At 44.5% G+C, this 15,936-nt stretch overlaps 1 protein-coding gene across 3 annotated transcripts; it reads left to right on the top strand.

The window, feature by feature from the left end:
• Nucleotides 1-1,110: 1,110 nt before the first annotated feature.
• RGN (regucalcin) lies at nucleotides 1,111-15,552 on the top strand. 3 transcript variants are annotated; one of them, XM_045538526.1, is made up of 7 exons: nucleotides 1,111-1,191; nucleotides 3,198-3,378; nucleotides 5,405-5,587; nucleotides 11,456-11,671; nucleotides 13,450-13,581; nucleotides 13,936-14,090; nucleotides 15,131-15,552. In XM_045538526.1, exons 2-7 carry the CDS (start codon nucleotides 3,216-3,218, stop codon nucleotides 15,179-15,181), a joined length of 900 nt encoding a protein of 299 aa, XP_045394482.1. In that variant the 5' UTR covers nucleotides 1,111-1,191; nucleotides 3,198-3,215; the 3' UTR covers nucleotides 15,182-15,552. The 3 variants fall into 3 exon arrangements, with proteins under 3 accessions (XP_045394482.1, XP_045394481.1, XP_045394483.1); XM_045538525.1 differs by lacking the exon at nucleotides 1,111-1,191 and adding an exon at nucleotides 2,856-2,967; XM_045538527.1 differs by lacking the exons at nucleotides 1,111-1,191; nucleotides 11,456-11,671 and adding an exon at nucleotides 2,856-2,967.
• The last annotated feature ends 384 nt before the right edge of the window (nucleotides 15,553-15,936 follow it).

Raw genomic sequence — 15,936 nt, 5'->3', positions numbered from 1 at the left:
AAAATGCACAGATCTCAAGTGCACCCCTGGGTGATTTCTGACAGTACCTGCACCTGTGCAACTCGAACCTCCGTCAGGACACAGAGCATTTCCATCACCCCAGAAAGTTCCCTCACTGCCCTTGGCAGTTACTCCCTGCCCCCATCCCCCAGGGGCAAATACCTCCCTCCTTTACTTTTTTATTTTTTCTTTCTTTCTTTCTTTCTTTTTAGATGCCTCTTCCCAGAAGAACCTCCCTTATTTTTTTTTTTCTTGAGACACAGTCTCGCTGTGTTGCCCGGGTAGAGTGAGTGCCGTGGCGTCAGCCTAGCTCACAGCAACCTCAAACTCCTGGGCTTAAGTGATCCTCCTGCCTCAGCCTCCCGAGTAGCTGGGACTACAGGCATGCGCCACCATGCCCGGCTAATTTTTTCTATATATATTCTTAGGTGGCCAGATAATTTGTTTCTATTTTTAGTAGAGACGGGGGTCTCACTCTTGCTCAGGCTGGTCTCGAACTCCTGACCTCGAGCGATCCACCCGCCTCGGCCTCCCAGAGTGCTAGGATTACAGGTGTGAGCCACCGTGCCGGCCCTCCCTTACTTTTTAAAAACGTATTTTAAACTTGTGGGTTATTTAGAGAAAGTCAGGATGGTCAGATGGCAGGACCAGACCCATTTAGGCTCTAAGGGGAGAAAGAAGCTGAGTGGGGTTTAGGATCGTTTATTCAGTATGATTTGAAAATCAAATCAAATGAAGCCTTTCCTCTTCCCCCACCGAGAACATTTTGCAAGAAAGAGATGGCTTCCAGCCATCAGGGTCCTGTCCACCGGGGTTAGGGTGGAGTTGTTTAACCGCATTGTTCTTTCCTTTTTAACCTGTTTGTGTCTCAGAACCCCATCCCAATCTCTCTGTTAGGCATTTTAACAACTATTTTTGGTTTAAGTAAGAGATAAACTCTAGATCATCGGTCCAAACTCCAAAGCTGAGGTTCACTGTGCCCCAAGCCTCGACCCACCATCCCTGCCCCTGCCCGGGGTGGCTTTGCAAGATCCTTCCGGCCCCAGGAGAGGAGAGGGCCGCAACGTGGGCGGGGTGCCAGTGGGTCCCAGGCCCGGGCCATCCACCTGCCAAGCCACGTGTCCCGGGCGGGGCTTGTCCCCCGGCGCTCGGCTGCCTGACCTTCGAGCCGCGAGAGAAGTCCCCAGCCCGGTGAGTGCCCCGGTCAGGTCGGCCTCCCCGCCCCCTCCCTGGAGAGGAAAGGCCCGTGATAGCAGAGCACGACCCGCTCGCTCCGCCGGGGCTCGCGATCAGGGGCGGCCAGAAGGAGGCTGAATGGCCCCTCCGCAACCTGGGACCAGCAGCCCGCTTGGCGGGGCTGGCTGTGCGCCCTAGTCAGAGGCCCGCTCTGGGGACGGGAACGAGGCGGGCTCAACCTCCAGCTTCCCAGTGCCTCGCGGTCGCTGTCGCCATCTGCCGAGGCCGCAGCGGCGCTACCAGATCGCGAGGAGGCCCCTCACTCACATACGTACTCCGGGAGCAGCCGGGACGCCAAGGCGCCCCGTCCCCACTCCCCTAGTGCCCTAGCAGAAATGGGACATTTGGCAGCCCCCGGCTTGCACAACGGAGCGTGGGGTTAAAAGTCCCTATTGCAAAAGTCGCACTTCTGATCTTGGGCCTTATCTAAGATTGATAGCACCAAGGCCTTTGGAGTCTGAGCCCGGTTTTAGCAGCGGCTGAACATTCCAAATGCCCTGGGAAGTCAGTATTTGAAACTGGTTTGAGCCGTGTGTGTTTTTTTTTACGTGGTTTGTTGAAAGAAATATTAAACCAAAGATTATTTTCCTTCCCCCCCCCCATTCATTCGACCACCCATGTGTGGGAATCACTTGCTTCAAAGCAGATACACGGGATTCCCAGGCAGAAGGACGGGGATGGGAGCAGTTTTTATCTTCGCTGGAAACCTGCCCGCTTAGGGCGCAGTTTGGGAAAGAGAAAGGCGGCTTTTGAAAGTCGCCTGTCTTTCCTCTCTCACGTGGGATTCTTATCTGATCCTTTTCTCCTTTTCTGATCATTGTTCTTGTTCTTGGAGTTCACTGGTCATAGTCTCTGGCCTAAAGTCCCAGCATAAAATGTTCCTAGCCCTCAGAGTTCTAGACTCCTTGCCAAACTGGCGTGGTGCCAGCCCTAGGAAGCAAGAAATCGCGCAGGGACCCAGCCCGGATCTCTTCCTCCGCCTCTTCCACTGGCTCAGTTTGAAAATGGACGATAGTTCTAATTCAGCGTATTGTCACCCATGAGCATAGGTCTACAAATGCAGTTCAAACAAATCAACCACACGCAGAATGAAATAAATAAATAATAAAATAAAAACGCAGTTCAGAAAAATGCACATGAGGGCGGGGCACGGTGCCTTACACCTGTCATCCTAGCACTCTAGGAGGCCGAGGCGGGAGGATTGCTTGAGCGCTGGAGTTAGAGACCAGCCTGAGCAAAAGTGAGACCCCGTCTTTAGTAAAAATATAAAAAATTAGCCAGGCATCGTCATAGCACGCGCCTGTAGTCTCAGCTACTGGGGAGGCTGAAGCAGGAGGATCACTTGAGCCCAGGAGTTTGAGGCTGCTGTGAGCTATGATGACACCAGGGCAGCACTCTAGCCCAGGCGACAGAGCGAGACTTGAAAGAGAGAGAAAGAAAGATGAGGAAGGCCCTGGCCTCCAAACTGAACTGTCAGAGAAGGGAATTAACAACACCGACAGTTGGGACAGGGGTGTGGCAGGAGAAAGCACCTGCAGACACCCAGAGAGGCCACCAATGGGAGAGCTGCACGCCTCCTGACCCGCCTTGGGGCCAAGGGTGCCGGCATAAAGGGCAGCCCTGCACTGTCCCAGCAGCCAGCTCTCTGAGGGTCACTAGCGCCAAGGTGTGGAGGTCAAAGTGTCGGCTTTTCTTTCCTTTTTAAAGAAAGCTTGGGGGAAAAAGTCACCGGTAAGTTGACTGAGGATGTCTCACGTTCTCTCCTAGCTGCTGTTCCTTCTTTTGCATGCATGTCTCTTCCTGCCACGCTGCATGTCTTGTTCTGATTTCGGGAAAGTGTGTTCAGCCTTTCCAGTTCTAATCAAGTCGTCTGTCCCGAGATCTTGCCAGGGCCTTAAGGCAGGTGTTTTACTGAATTTGCTCCTGGCGATTACATTTCATTTTATCTCTGCTACTTTCAGTAGCCCTCCCTCGTGACAATGGCTTCCATCAAGATTGAGTGTGTCTTGCGGGAGAACTGCCGGTGTGGGGAGTCTCCCGTATGGGAGGAAGCGTCCAACACTCTGCTCTTCGTAGACATTCCTGCAAGAAAGATTTGCCGATGGAATCCGCTCACCAAGCAAGTGCAGCGAGTGACCGTGGGTAAGGATCTTTGCAGTCAGCCGCCTTTTCCCAGGGGAGGGGTATCTGTCATTCCTGGGGGCCCTTCTTGTTGAACCATACTGAATATGCTTTGAAACGTTGGGAATTGTCATGCTCTCTGTGTGCACACTCCATGTCCTCCCAGTCTGACCCATGAGTAAGTTCTGGGTGGTCAGTATTTTCCTCTTCCTCTTGGAGTGAGAGGCAACATTGCCAGTTTTATCAGGATGCCAAGGCACTGCAGTGTCTGTCTTTCCTGAACACCTTCAGATAACAGCCTGGAAAGTTACAGACCTGTTGTCTGCCTTGGGTCAGGCCAAGACCTTAATTTGCAAAAATAATAATAATAATAATGGGTATCTCCCTTCTTTGATCATAAAGAAGAGTTTTTGGACTTAAAAGCATCAACCAGGACTATCTTTGTCCATTGCACACAACAGGATTCATGGCAGAATTTCATGTGTGTGTGAGTGCAGTTCCCTTTATGGCCCTATGAGTTCCAGAGAAGGAGTTTATCACTTTAGGTGGCCCAAGGGAAGCTTGACATGATTGGGGAGAAAAAGTTTCTTGTTTTCATTGTGCTTATGGGAAAAAATACCAGGAATTCCTGTAACCTAGGGACTCTCTCTTTCTCCACGTAGAACTGGGGACCTCAAACTTTTTTTAATGAGAGGGAACAGCTTTTTTTTTTTTTTTAGACAGTCTTGTTCTTGTCTCGCTGGGCTAGACCGCAGTGGCATCATCATAGCTCACAGCAGCCTCAAACTCCGGGGCTCAAGCGATCCTCCTGCTTTAGCCTCCTGAGTAGCTGGGACTACAGGCGCACTACCACACCTGGCTAATTTTTCTATTTTTAGTAGAGACAGGGTCTCATTCTTGCTCAGGCTAGTCTCGAACTCCTGACCTCAAGCGATCCTCCCACCTCGGCCTCCCAGAGTGCTAGGATTACAGGTGTGAGCCACCTCGCCCCACCGGGAAAAGCTTTTTAATTCACCCAGAAATATTACTGTGGCTGGAGGCAAAGTCACTGTGATCTCTGAGGGCAGAGCTGGGATGGGAACCCATTGCCTTCCCTAGTCTGTTTCTCAGCCCCTAATCCACAAATCCCCCCCCCACCCAACCATGGAAAGGGCTTGTGGTGTGAGCAGTAGCTTAGGGAGCTACCAGGAGAAGTCTCAGGCTGCAGGTTGGGATCTCTGATGAGAGTGTGAGCCTCCGAATAATGTCCTGCACCTTCCCTGGAACCCTCCGTGGCTCAAATCAACCTGGGAGCAGGGTTTGAGCTAAGAGCTGCTCCTAGAGCTCCCATCGCTTTGCACTGAATAGGTGGTTAGGAAAAGTTTTCCAAACCAGTTCTGATCAATTTATTTCCTGTGACTGCTCACCACGGTAATCAATCTCTCCACTTAAAAAAAAAAAGTTTTCTTATAACCCAGGAAACCTAAAATTTGAAAATACAAAATATACAATGAAGAGATGTGACTGTACTGTCACTGCATCTATATTTCTATCTATTTATTAGTTTTACCATGCTTACTTCCAAAAAGGATTTGAGAAACAATTTTCAATTAAATACATATAATATAGGGCCCCTTAAAAAAGACAAGGCCTGTACTGGAGGAGGAGAGAGATGTCACAAAACCTAGTTGCTGTAACTAAACACAGTTTGTGTCTCTGAATTTTCCTGGAGGTCAGGCAAAATTGAGCATCACTTGCTCTGTGACTGTCCTGGTGCCCCTACATTAGGAACCCCTCCTGTGAACTTGATGTGGCAACTGCCCAGATGTCTTGTGGCTGCTGTGGTTTGACTCCTCTGCTTCTCCCACTAGACTAGAAGCTCCCAGCGGAGTTGGGTTTTATTCTTTCTATCCTTGCTGTCCAGGATAGCACAAAGAGTTTGTGCTCAACAAATATACTCAGTCACGGAGCCTTCCCTACTCAACAGAAGGAAGAGAATGAGCCCAGCTCTTTTGACAATGGCCACTGGGTCGCTGCTGCCTTCTAACTGCTGCTTTTGCCTCTACAGATGCCCCAGTGAGCTCTGTGGCCCTTCGCCAGTCAGGAGGCTATGTCGCCACCACGGGAACAAAGTTCTGCACTTTGAACTGGGAAGATGGATCGATAGCTGCCCTGGCCACAGTGGATAAAGACAAGAAAAACAATCGATTCAATGACGGGAAGGTGGATCCGGCCGGGAGATACTTTGCTGGTATGATTTCTCTTTAGCGCCCGCTTACTGAGCTTTGGAGGAAACGCTATGACTTAGAAAGTTCTCACTGCTGTGGTGGCAAAAGCGTTATTCATAACGGGTCTTGGGTTCTTTTATTATTGCCTGAGTAACTTGTATCACTCAAAAGAAAAAATCCTATGAGAAAATCTTCCTGGATATTCTTTTCTATTTCTGTCTTTAGCAGAGACCAAAATCTGTATGGCACTTTGTTGGTTTGAATGAGCTTTAAATCCAGAGGTTTTGTTGTTATTGATGTTCAAATTGAAAATAATTTCAAATTTACAGAACAAAGTAAGAATTGGACAAACACCACCTGTATAGTCTTTACGTAGATTCACCTGTTGTTAACATTTTGTTCTACTTGCTTTGTCCTTTGCTCTCTGTGTGTATCTAAACACATTTACCTCCAGAATTATTTGAGAATAGGTTGCAATGTCATGTGTCACTACCCCTAAAATACTGCGGTGTGAATTTCCCAAGAAAAAATGACAGATTCTTACGTGACCACAGTTACAGCGATCAACTTCAAGAAGTTTAACATACAATGATTTTAGCTGATGTACTATCTCAATTCCAGTTTTGTCAATTGTCCAAACAAGGTTCTTTATACCATTTTCCCCTCCAATACAGGATCCAGTTTAGGAGCGTATGTCACATTTAATTGTCACATCTCTTTAATATTTTTTAACCTGGAACATTTCCATAGCCTTTCTTTGTTTTTTATGACATTGCCATTTGTAAGGAATATAATTCCACTCAACACCCCCCTTTGTAAAAATAGAACATTCCTCCTTTTGTATTTGTCTGATGTCTCCTTGCGATTAGGTTGCTGTTGTGTGTTCTTGGCTGGACTACCACGTAAGTAATGTTCTCAGGGGATCCCATTTGGAGGCACCTGATGTCCTTCTGCCCCTCCCTGGTGATATGCACTTTGATCACCCACTTAAGGTCCTGTCAGGTTTCTCTACTGCATAGTGATTATTTTTAATTGCAATTTATAAACAATTTGTGGAGTTTATCAGTTGTATATTGCTGGATAACAAATTACCCTGAAATTTAGTGGCTTTAAAACAACAAATATTTATTATCTCACATAGTTTCTGAAGGTCAAGAATCTGGGTGCAGCTTGGCTGAATGCTTCTAATTCAGGCCACCTCAGAAGGTCATAGTCAGGCTGTCAGCCAGGGCTGCAGCCTTGGAAGAGGCTGGACTCCCTGAAGGGGCCTGGAGGATCTGCTTCCAAGCTCACTCACCTAGAGGTGGGCAGGAGGCTTCAGTTCCTTACCACGTGGCGTCTCCCTGAGGCCACTTGGGACATGGCTTTCCCCAGAGCTGGTGATAAAGGAGAGCCCAAGATGGAAGCTACGGTCTTACTTTAACCAATCCCGGAAGTGACATACCATCACTTCTGCTGCATGCTATTGGTCACACAGACAATGGCAGAGGGAAACTATGTAAGGGTGTGAATACTGGAAGGCAGGGACCCTTAGGGGCTATCTTGGAGGCTGGCTACAATGTGGGGAGATACTTTAAATCCACGCAGATATCCTGGTCCTCATCAACATTCCTCCCTTAGGGTCTACATTCATTGACAATTCTTGCTTGAACCAACCTTTAAGGATGATGGTTGCAGAATGACTCACGTGCAGCTTGAAAAGGATTTTAACTACAGTTTTAAATTAGATAATGCATTTCACACATATTCCTCATTTCCCTCTCATTGTAATAACCATCTAAGTTTGCCAAAGTTGATTCTCCACTTCTGCTGTTTCCACCTCCCCACTCTGCCCCTCACCTTGTTGGCCATGCTGTCCTGGCTCCATTCAAGTTCAACATGGAAGGCAGGTGAGACCTGAGCAGCTGGCTGTAGACTGTTCTCCATCTTCCTGGACTTTACACAACCATAGATATCGTCCAGGATGGGTTCAAAGATTAAAGATGAGAATCCATCAGAATCCCTTCTGTCAGTAATTTCTGCAGGATAAAGAAATATGCTTAGATACTTCACCTCCTGATGAAACTGATTTTCTCTCTCTATGGCTAGAAGTTTACAGTTCTGTGGCACTTTGCGAGACAAAAATGAAGGTGTTCTCCAAGGCCTGAGTTTTTAACCTGGAGGCTCTGAGCTGTCAGGAGACCCCTTAAAATTTTAGGCATCACTGTGGGTGTACCTACTAGTGGCATGCATGTGACAGAAGCACCCAAGAACCTGTTTCTAGAGACAGATCTTGGCTCTCAACAGGTGCTCAGAGGTGTCCCAGGCCCAGAAAAGGGTGGCATCATCTTATAGTCTAGATAGAATCTCAAAATGGTCGTATCCTGAAGGTATAACCACACCCAAGGTCTGACCTGTCTGTACTTGCTACTAGATAATGAAGAATAAACCAGGACTCTAGGTTATTCTGACCCACTAAGGACAAGCCCTTTCCAAGCAGTGGGGGATTCACATCCATGTTCCAGGCATCTCCTTCTGTGAGGCAGATAGTGCAGAGGAATATTAAGGAAACAACCTCAACTGCCCCATAGCAGGAAACTGCTGAGAACATCCTTTTCCCCAGGGAAGGAGGATCTATCCCGTCTTGCTTGCTATTCAGGCTGCCCATTTTTAGTCCATTTTCCTTCTCTAATTCAATGTTCTTTCAGATGGAGTGTGATAGAGTAGATGAGCTTTCCAGTTTCTTCATTATAGTCAAATTCTTCTCTGTCCCTGGAGATCACACTCAAGTCTCTCTAAGTGAGGATCGAATAATGATTCCAATGACTGAAATATTCCACCTGCACTTGAGAAAAATGTGTATCTGCTGTCGTTGGGTGGAGCATTCCATAAATGTCAATTGAATCCAGTTGGTTGATGGTACTCAGTTCTTCTATATTGTCGCTGATTTTCTGTCTACTTGAATCTATTGCCAAGAGAGGGGTTAGATGGTCTATTTCTCCTTTCAGTTCTAACAACTTTTGCTTTGTGTATTTTGAAGCTCTGTTGCTAAGCACATACACATTTAGGATTACTATGTCTTCTCAGTGAGTTGACCATTTTTAATATGTAGTACTTCTCTTTGTCCCTGAAATCATCCCCCTATATGTAATGTGTCATTTTTCTTTCATTGCTTTCAAGCATTTTTATCTGACTTGAGTTTTCAGCAATTTGATTATGATGTGCCTGGGTATGGGTTTCTTTGGGTTTATCTTGTTTGGGATTTGTTCAGCTTTTTTCAGTTTTATGCTTTCCACCAAACTTGAGGAGTTTTGAGCCATGTAATCTTCAAATGATTTTTTGACCCTGAACTCTTTCTTCTTCTCTAGAAACCCAATGACACATTAGCCCTTTTTTTTAGAGACAGGGTCTCACTATCTCACCAACACTAAACTGCAGTGGTGTGATAATAGCTCACTGTAACCTTGAACTCCTGGGCTGAGCCTCCCAAGTAGCCGGGGCTACAGGCATGTGCCACCACGTCTGGCTGGCTAATTTTTTAATTTTTTATAGAGATGGGTTCTCACTATGTTGCCCAGGCTGGTCTCAAACTCCTGGCCTAGAGCAATCCTCCCACCTTGGCCTCCCAAAGTGCTGGGATTACAGGTGTGAGCCACTGCGCTTGGCCACATTAGCACTTTTGTTGTTGTCTCATGAATCCATGAGACTCTGGTCCTTTTTCTTCTGATCTTTTCTCTTTGTTGTTCAGTTTGGGTAATTTATATCGATCCATCATCAGGTACACCACTGACTCTTTCCTCTGTTATCTCTGTTCTGCTATTGAGTCCATTCTGGGAGGTTTTTATTTCAGGTGTTTTATTTTTCAGTTCTAAAATTTTCATTTGATTATTATTTATATCTTCTACTTCTTTGATGATATTTTCTGTTTTGAGTTTTGTTTCATGGCTGTTTATGATTGCTTACTTGAGTTTTCTTTATAAGTGCTGTCTTGGTCTTTGTCAAATAATTCCAACATCTGTGCCATCTCGTTTTTGGCATCTGTTGATTATCTTGTCCTATGCAGGTTGAGATTTTCATGCTTCTTTGTGTTGCCAAGTAATTTGGGGTTGTGTCCTAGACATTTTGAATATTATGTTATGAGACCAAGTCTTATTTAAATCCTTTGAAGAATATTGTTGTAGCTGTCTTAGTAGGAGGTGTATTTGTTTAGGTTCAGGCCACAAATTCCAACTGCTTTCTTTTTGTTTTCTTTTCTTTTTTTTTTTTTTTTTGAGATAGAGTCTCACTCTGTTGCCCAGGCCAGAGTGCCATGGCATCAGCCTAGCTCACAACAACCTCAAACTCCTGGGCTCAAGCAATCCTACTGCCTCAGCCTCCCGAGTAGCTGGGACTACAGGGATCCACCACCATGCCCTGCTAATTTTTCTATATATTTTTTAGTTGTCTAGCTGATTTCTTTCTATTTTTTTAGTAGAGACGGGGTCTCGCTCTTGCTCAGGCTGGTCTCGAACTCCTGACGTCGAGCGATCCTCCCACCTCGGCCTCCCAGAGGGCTAGGATTACAGGCGTGAGCCACCGCACCCGGCCCCAACCTGCTTTCTATTGGGTACTATTAGGATCTGCCCCATATGTGTGCCACCAAGTGGTCAGTCTGGGACCCAGAAGGAGTTCTATCCATTAGCTCCAATTCCGTCCCAGCATCTTTGGTATGTGAGTTAGAATGCAATCCATGCCTAGGAGCCTACCCAGGACGAGCCTGGGAGATCATAAACAGCTTTATGGGGTTGCATTCCTGAGCAACTGCCTCTACACTATCTCTCAGTACTTTCCAGTCTTCTGGAGCTCTCCTCTTCATTCCTCCAGCCAGAAACCACCCATCTCTATAATTGTGCTACCCCTGAGGCCAAGCAGCAGCAGGTCAGAGAAAGAGAGAATATAAAAGCAACAGTGATGGGCTCCACCCTTTTGACTCCTGTAGTTTCCTATTGCTGGCCATTCTCTCTGCTGTCGCTGTCCCTGCTGCAGAACTGCCTGGAGAATCATGCATGAAAGAATGGGAAAAAAAGGTGGGAAAAAATATAGTTAGATAGAATGAACAATATTTAATAGCACAACAAAGTGACTTCTAATCAAGAACAAGTTAGGGTATACTTTAAAATAACTAAAGAGGGGAATCAGAATGTTCCTAACACAAAGAAATGATAAATGCCTGAGGTGTTGGATACCCCAATTACCCTGATCTGATTAATTCACATTGTATGCCTGTATCAAAACATCACATGTACCCTATAAAGATGTACAACTATTATGTACCCATAATAAAAATTAAAAAAAATTTTTTAAAGGGGTGGAAAATAACCTGGGGATTTCCTCCACTCTCTCTAAACTTCAGAAATTGCATTTTCTGCTCCTTGAGCCAGCTCTAGAGGGTTTCTTTAGGATCTCTGTCTGTCTGCATCACAGTGCACACTTCCAGATTTCAGGTTGCATTGGCTTCAGGCCGGGAAATATCGGAGAAGAAAATGAAAAACTCATCGGCCATTAGGTAGTATTAATATTTCAAACTCTGCTGTTCTTCCCTGAGCTGCCTGCTAACATTTGCTTTTCAGAGTTCTCAAATAGCTGCGCCAGACGGTTTTATCCATGTTTTCTAGCTGTGCTTGCAGCGGGCAGAAAATGAGGTTGGTGCATGTTTATACTCCTTCTTATCTGGAACCAGAACCTCTCTGAGCTGTTTTAATTTGCATTATAAGTAAGGTAGCTGTCACTTTTTAAAAATACAGGATCCAGCCTGAGATTGTGTAGTCATTTCCTTAATTTAAACACTACAAAGGCTCCCTGGTGAGAAAGGATGTTGTGGCGCGTGGGGCGCGACGCTGTGGGGCAGAGCTCAGTGCGCTTTGGTTTCATAGGCACCATGGCCGAGGAGACGGCCCCTGCGGTTCTGGAGCGCCACCAAGGGTCCCTGTACTCTCTGTTTCCCGACCACCACGTGAAAAAGTACTTTGACCAGGTGGACATCTCCAATGGCTTGGATTGGTCCCTAGACCACAAAATCTTCTATTACATCGACAGCCTGTCCTACTCTGTGGATGCCTTTGACTATGACCTGCAGACAGGACAGATCTGTATGTACTTTCTAAATATTTTTCTCAATACTGCTGGTATTGTTTTCATATGTTTGTAACTGCTAAAGCACCTCTCCCTCAACCCATGGGAAGAGGTCCTTCCTCGTCAAATAGAAAGCTTGCCAGTGACTTTATTCCAATATAGTAATGATGACACAGACTTGACTGTGTTGCAGTCAAACCATGGCCCTCAACACAATTAAATATGGCCATAGTTGGCATAACATGGATACAGCCATAATCCTCTTCCTTGCCATCGACACCAGAAAGGGGCTCACTGTAAGAGGGATCCTGTTCCACCTTTTAGGAGGTGCCTAAAAGCAAATAATACACAACAGAATGGGAGAAAAGGGCAGAAAATTAGAATATGGGGTTGATATTTCTCATTTGTACTGTAGTTGGCCATAGGCAAGTGCTGAGAGGCAAATTACCAACCTTTCAAAATGGAAAAGCAAAAAAAAAAAAAAAAAGTAATTGCAGGTTGTCCAATCCATCAATGTGCTTTAAATGAGCTATAGTTGGAAACTGGGAGGGAAGGAATTATATAGAAGAATTCAGAAGGGAGTCCTTGAAACTGTTTCATGAAAGATGCCAAACCAAAAGAGCAAAACCGATAATAAAAATGACTTGCAAAAAAGCACAAGACTCTCCACACAGATTTCATCAGAGGCAAACTGTTCCAGTACAGAAGTCTTGCTTTGAAATATGTAGTACTCTGTTTTTATGACTCTTTTTATCCATTTTCCCTGTACATGGTTTTAACATTTTTCCATTACACCTCAATTTAATTACTGTAGTGACCTGGATTTTGTAGCATAAAAATTCCTCTGGATTTGTTTTTTTTTTTTTTTTTTTGAGACAGAGTCTCACTTTGTTGCCCGGGCTAGAGTGAGTGCCGTGGCATCAGCCTAGCTCACAGCAACCTCAAACTCCTGGGCTTAAGCGATCCTCCTGCCTCAGCCTCCCGAGTAGCTGGGACAATAGGCATGTGCCACCATGCCTGGCTAATTTTTTCTATATATATTTTTAGTTGTCCAGATAATTTATTTCTATTTTTAGTAGAGACGGGGTCTCGCTCAGGCTGGTCTCCAACTCCTGACCTCAAGCGATCCACCCGCCTCGGCCTCCCAGAATGCTAGGATTACAGGCGTGAGCCACCACGCCCGGCCTCTCTGGATTTTGATATTTGTTTTTTGTATACTGTGGTTTCCCCCCCCCCCCGGCCTTAAGGCCAGCAAGTTCATTTCTGAATGCCCCTCCTATCAGAAATAAGCTCTTCTAATATTTCGTCTTGATTTTGGAGCATTCAGTCAGGTAAAAAAAAGAACTCATATATCTTACTAGTTTTTGTGTATGAACTATTCACATGGACCATTAAGTTGCCTTATAGATCTTGGAGTTAATAAGTAGGCATTTTGGTAACTAAACCAGCAAAGGTCTAACCACAGACCGACATGAACTTGAGATGGCTGCGCAGGGCCTCAGCTCAGGTCAGCCTCAAAAAAAAAAAAAAAAGCTATTGATATTATAGTAAGAATTCTGCTTCTCTTTTTTCTCTCTTCTGAAAGCTTCAACAGATAATGTCTGTACCCAAACGAAAGAGAGGGAACCCACCCCAAATCATGCAGTGAAAATCCTTTGTTCAGAGGCCAGACACTAGATAAACCCAAGATCAGTGTTTATAATCAACTTGAGAGCTCAGTGTTTGATGCTCAGTATTGAGAGGCCTGTTGTTTTGTTGTTTTGTTTTAGTTTTTGTTTTTGTTTTTCAACCATAGCCAACCGCAGAAGCGTTTACAAACTGGAGAAAGAAGAACAAATCCCAGACGGAATGTGCATCGATGCAGAGGGGAAGCTCTGGGTGGCCTGTTACAACGGAGGAAGAGTGATCCGTTTAGATCCAGAGACAGGTAGTTCCATGGCACAGTGAAAAATCATGTCTAGGAAACACGAGACACTAGGGACCGGGGAAACCTCATCACTAATGAAGTGAGAGACAAATGCAGTGGTCTCAATTGAACAATTTCAGAAATAAAGACCACAGCTACAGCCCCAAACTTATAGTCAGAACTTCTTTTCCTATGGAGGTCTTTTTGCTCAAAATAAATTGTCAGGGAAGATAGGTTAAATATTAGATACCTGGATGAATTCTGACCTCCACGGTGTTCTTAGAACTTCCCTATTGCTCCACAAAGGGTCCAGATATGTTGCACGGGTTGGAAACTGCTAGAACTGAACTTTAAATAAAATATTTGGTGGTCTAGGGAAAAGACTTCAAACTGTGAAGTTGCCTGTTGATAAAACAACTTCATGCTGCTTCGGAGGAAAGGATTACTCAGAAATGTATGTGACCTGTGCCCGGGATGGGTTGGACTCCGAGAGTCTTTTGAGGCAACCTGAAGCTGGTGGAATTTTCAAGGTGATACAGCTATTTCTTTTATTTTGGTGGTCGGGTGGGGAAATCCTCTGTTAAGTAACAGAGTGATCGGTACTTTTGCATACTTCCAAAACATAATTCTATTTAGCATGTTAAGCTTATTATCCTAGACTTAAAAACATTTTATCTAGATTTTCTAGACTGTAAGTTATCTGAAGTTAAGATAATGTGTTTAGCCTACTTTGTACAATACTTTAATTTTTTTTTTTTTTTTGAGACAGAGTCTCGCTCTGTTGCCCAGGCTAGAGTGAGTGCCGTGGTGTCAGCCCAGCTCACAGCAACCTCAAACTCCTGGGCTGAAGTGATCCTACTGCCTCAGCCTCCCGAGTAGCTGGGACTACAGGCATGCACCACCATGCCCGGCTAATTTTTTCTATATATATTTTTTGTTGTCCAGATAATTTGTTTCTACTTTTAGTAGAGACGGGGGTCTCGCTCTTGCTCAGGCTGGTCTTGAACTCCTGACCTCAAGCGATCCGCCCGCCTCAGCCTCCCAGAGTGCTAGGATTACAGGCATGAGCCACCGAGCCCGGCCTAATTTTTTATTTTTTATTTTTTTGCTTCAGTAGTATTTGTTGAAATTCTTCAAATCAGTAGAACAAGCTTGGAAAAACAGTATATGAAGCATGTTTATAAGATCACTTGATTGTTTTGATATCATAAGAATACTTTCAGGTTTTTAAACATTTTTTGCAACAGAAAAAACGCTAATAAAAATTAGATCTTTTGAGCTTAAAAGAAATACAGAAATGTGGAAAGCCCTTTTTTAACAGATGGGAGATGATAGAAATAAATTCAGGTTTAAGTCCAAGTTAGTTGTAAATGGTTGCTAGCTGAATTATAATCTACGTGAATGATTGGGTTGGATCATAAATACCTAATCAAGTAATTCCTTTTTATGATAGGGAATAAAACAAGGATAGTAGGTGGCTAAGTATATTATTATGAATCATGAACGTGATTTTGAAGAATGCTTGTGAATTACCTTTTGCCAGAGTTTCGTTCTTTTCTGTTTTCAACAGATAACTGGTCTGGGAGTCAAAGGAATTGCCCCCTACCCCTATGCAGGGTGACAACAGGTCTGCTTTGCTGCCAGAGGAAGCTTTGAAGACAACTAGAGAATTCTGGGGCTAGAATTTCAATCTAGTTATAAAGAAAAGTGAAGCAATCATATTATTAACAGGGTTAAAATTTTAAATAATTTACAATTTTTAAAAGGCAGAGCATTTTTAACAAGAGGTGACAGGTGGCTTTGTTAACACACTATAAGGCTTCGGTAAAAGGTACTACAGAAATGCAAAAATTGTTCAACTGCCAACCAGCCTCTTGATTCCTTGAAAATTGCTTTGTGGGGGGCGCATATATCTCTTCTTTATTCTGCATTTCATACTATACCTAAAGCTTCAAAAAAACTAATAAATAGTAACCTGGTAATGACCTATTACAATCATGGTCCTGTTTTCTTTTCATCACAATCTTATAAAAATATATCATAATGCTTAACCTACTTTGATATTACACTTCCTATGTTATTTTACAAACTGAAAATACTGCTGGTGGATGAGGCGCAAATACTCTGGCAAAATCAATGGTTCCAACTGCCACCTAGTGGACATAAAAGAAATATATCACTTTGGGAAGAATATTTTTTTAAATAGCTTTATTGACTTATAATTGGCATATATATATATATTTGAGACAGGGTCTTGCTCTATCACCTGGGCTAGAGTGCAGTAGCGTCATCAGAACTCACAGCAGCCTCAAACTCCTGGGCTCGAGCTATCCTCCCACCTCAGCCTCCTGAGTAGCTGGGACTATAGGCATGCGC

This window comes from Lemur catta, chromosome X, assembly GCF_020740605.2.
Source record: "Lemur catta isolate mLemCat1 chromosome X, mLemCat1.pri, whole genome shotgun sequence".
Taxonomy (NCBI): Eukaryota; Metazoa; Chordata; class Mammalia; order Primates; family Lemuridae; genus Lemur; species Lemur catta.
The sequence above is the reverse complement of the archived record's forward strand: the minus strand, read 5'-3'. Positions and strand labels throughout refer to the sequence as shown.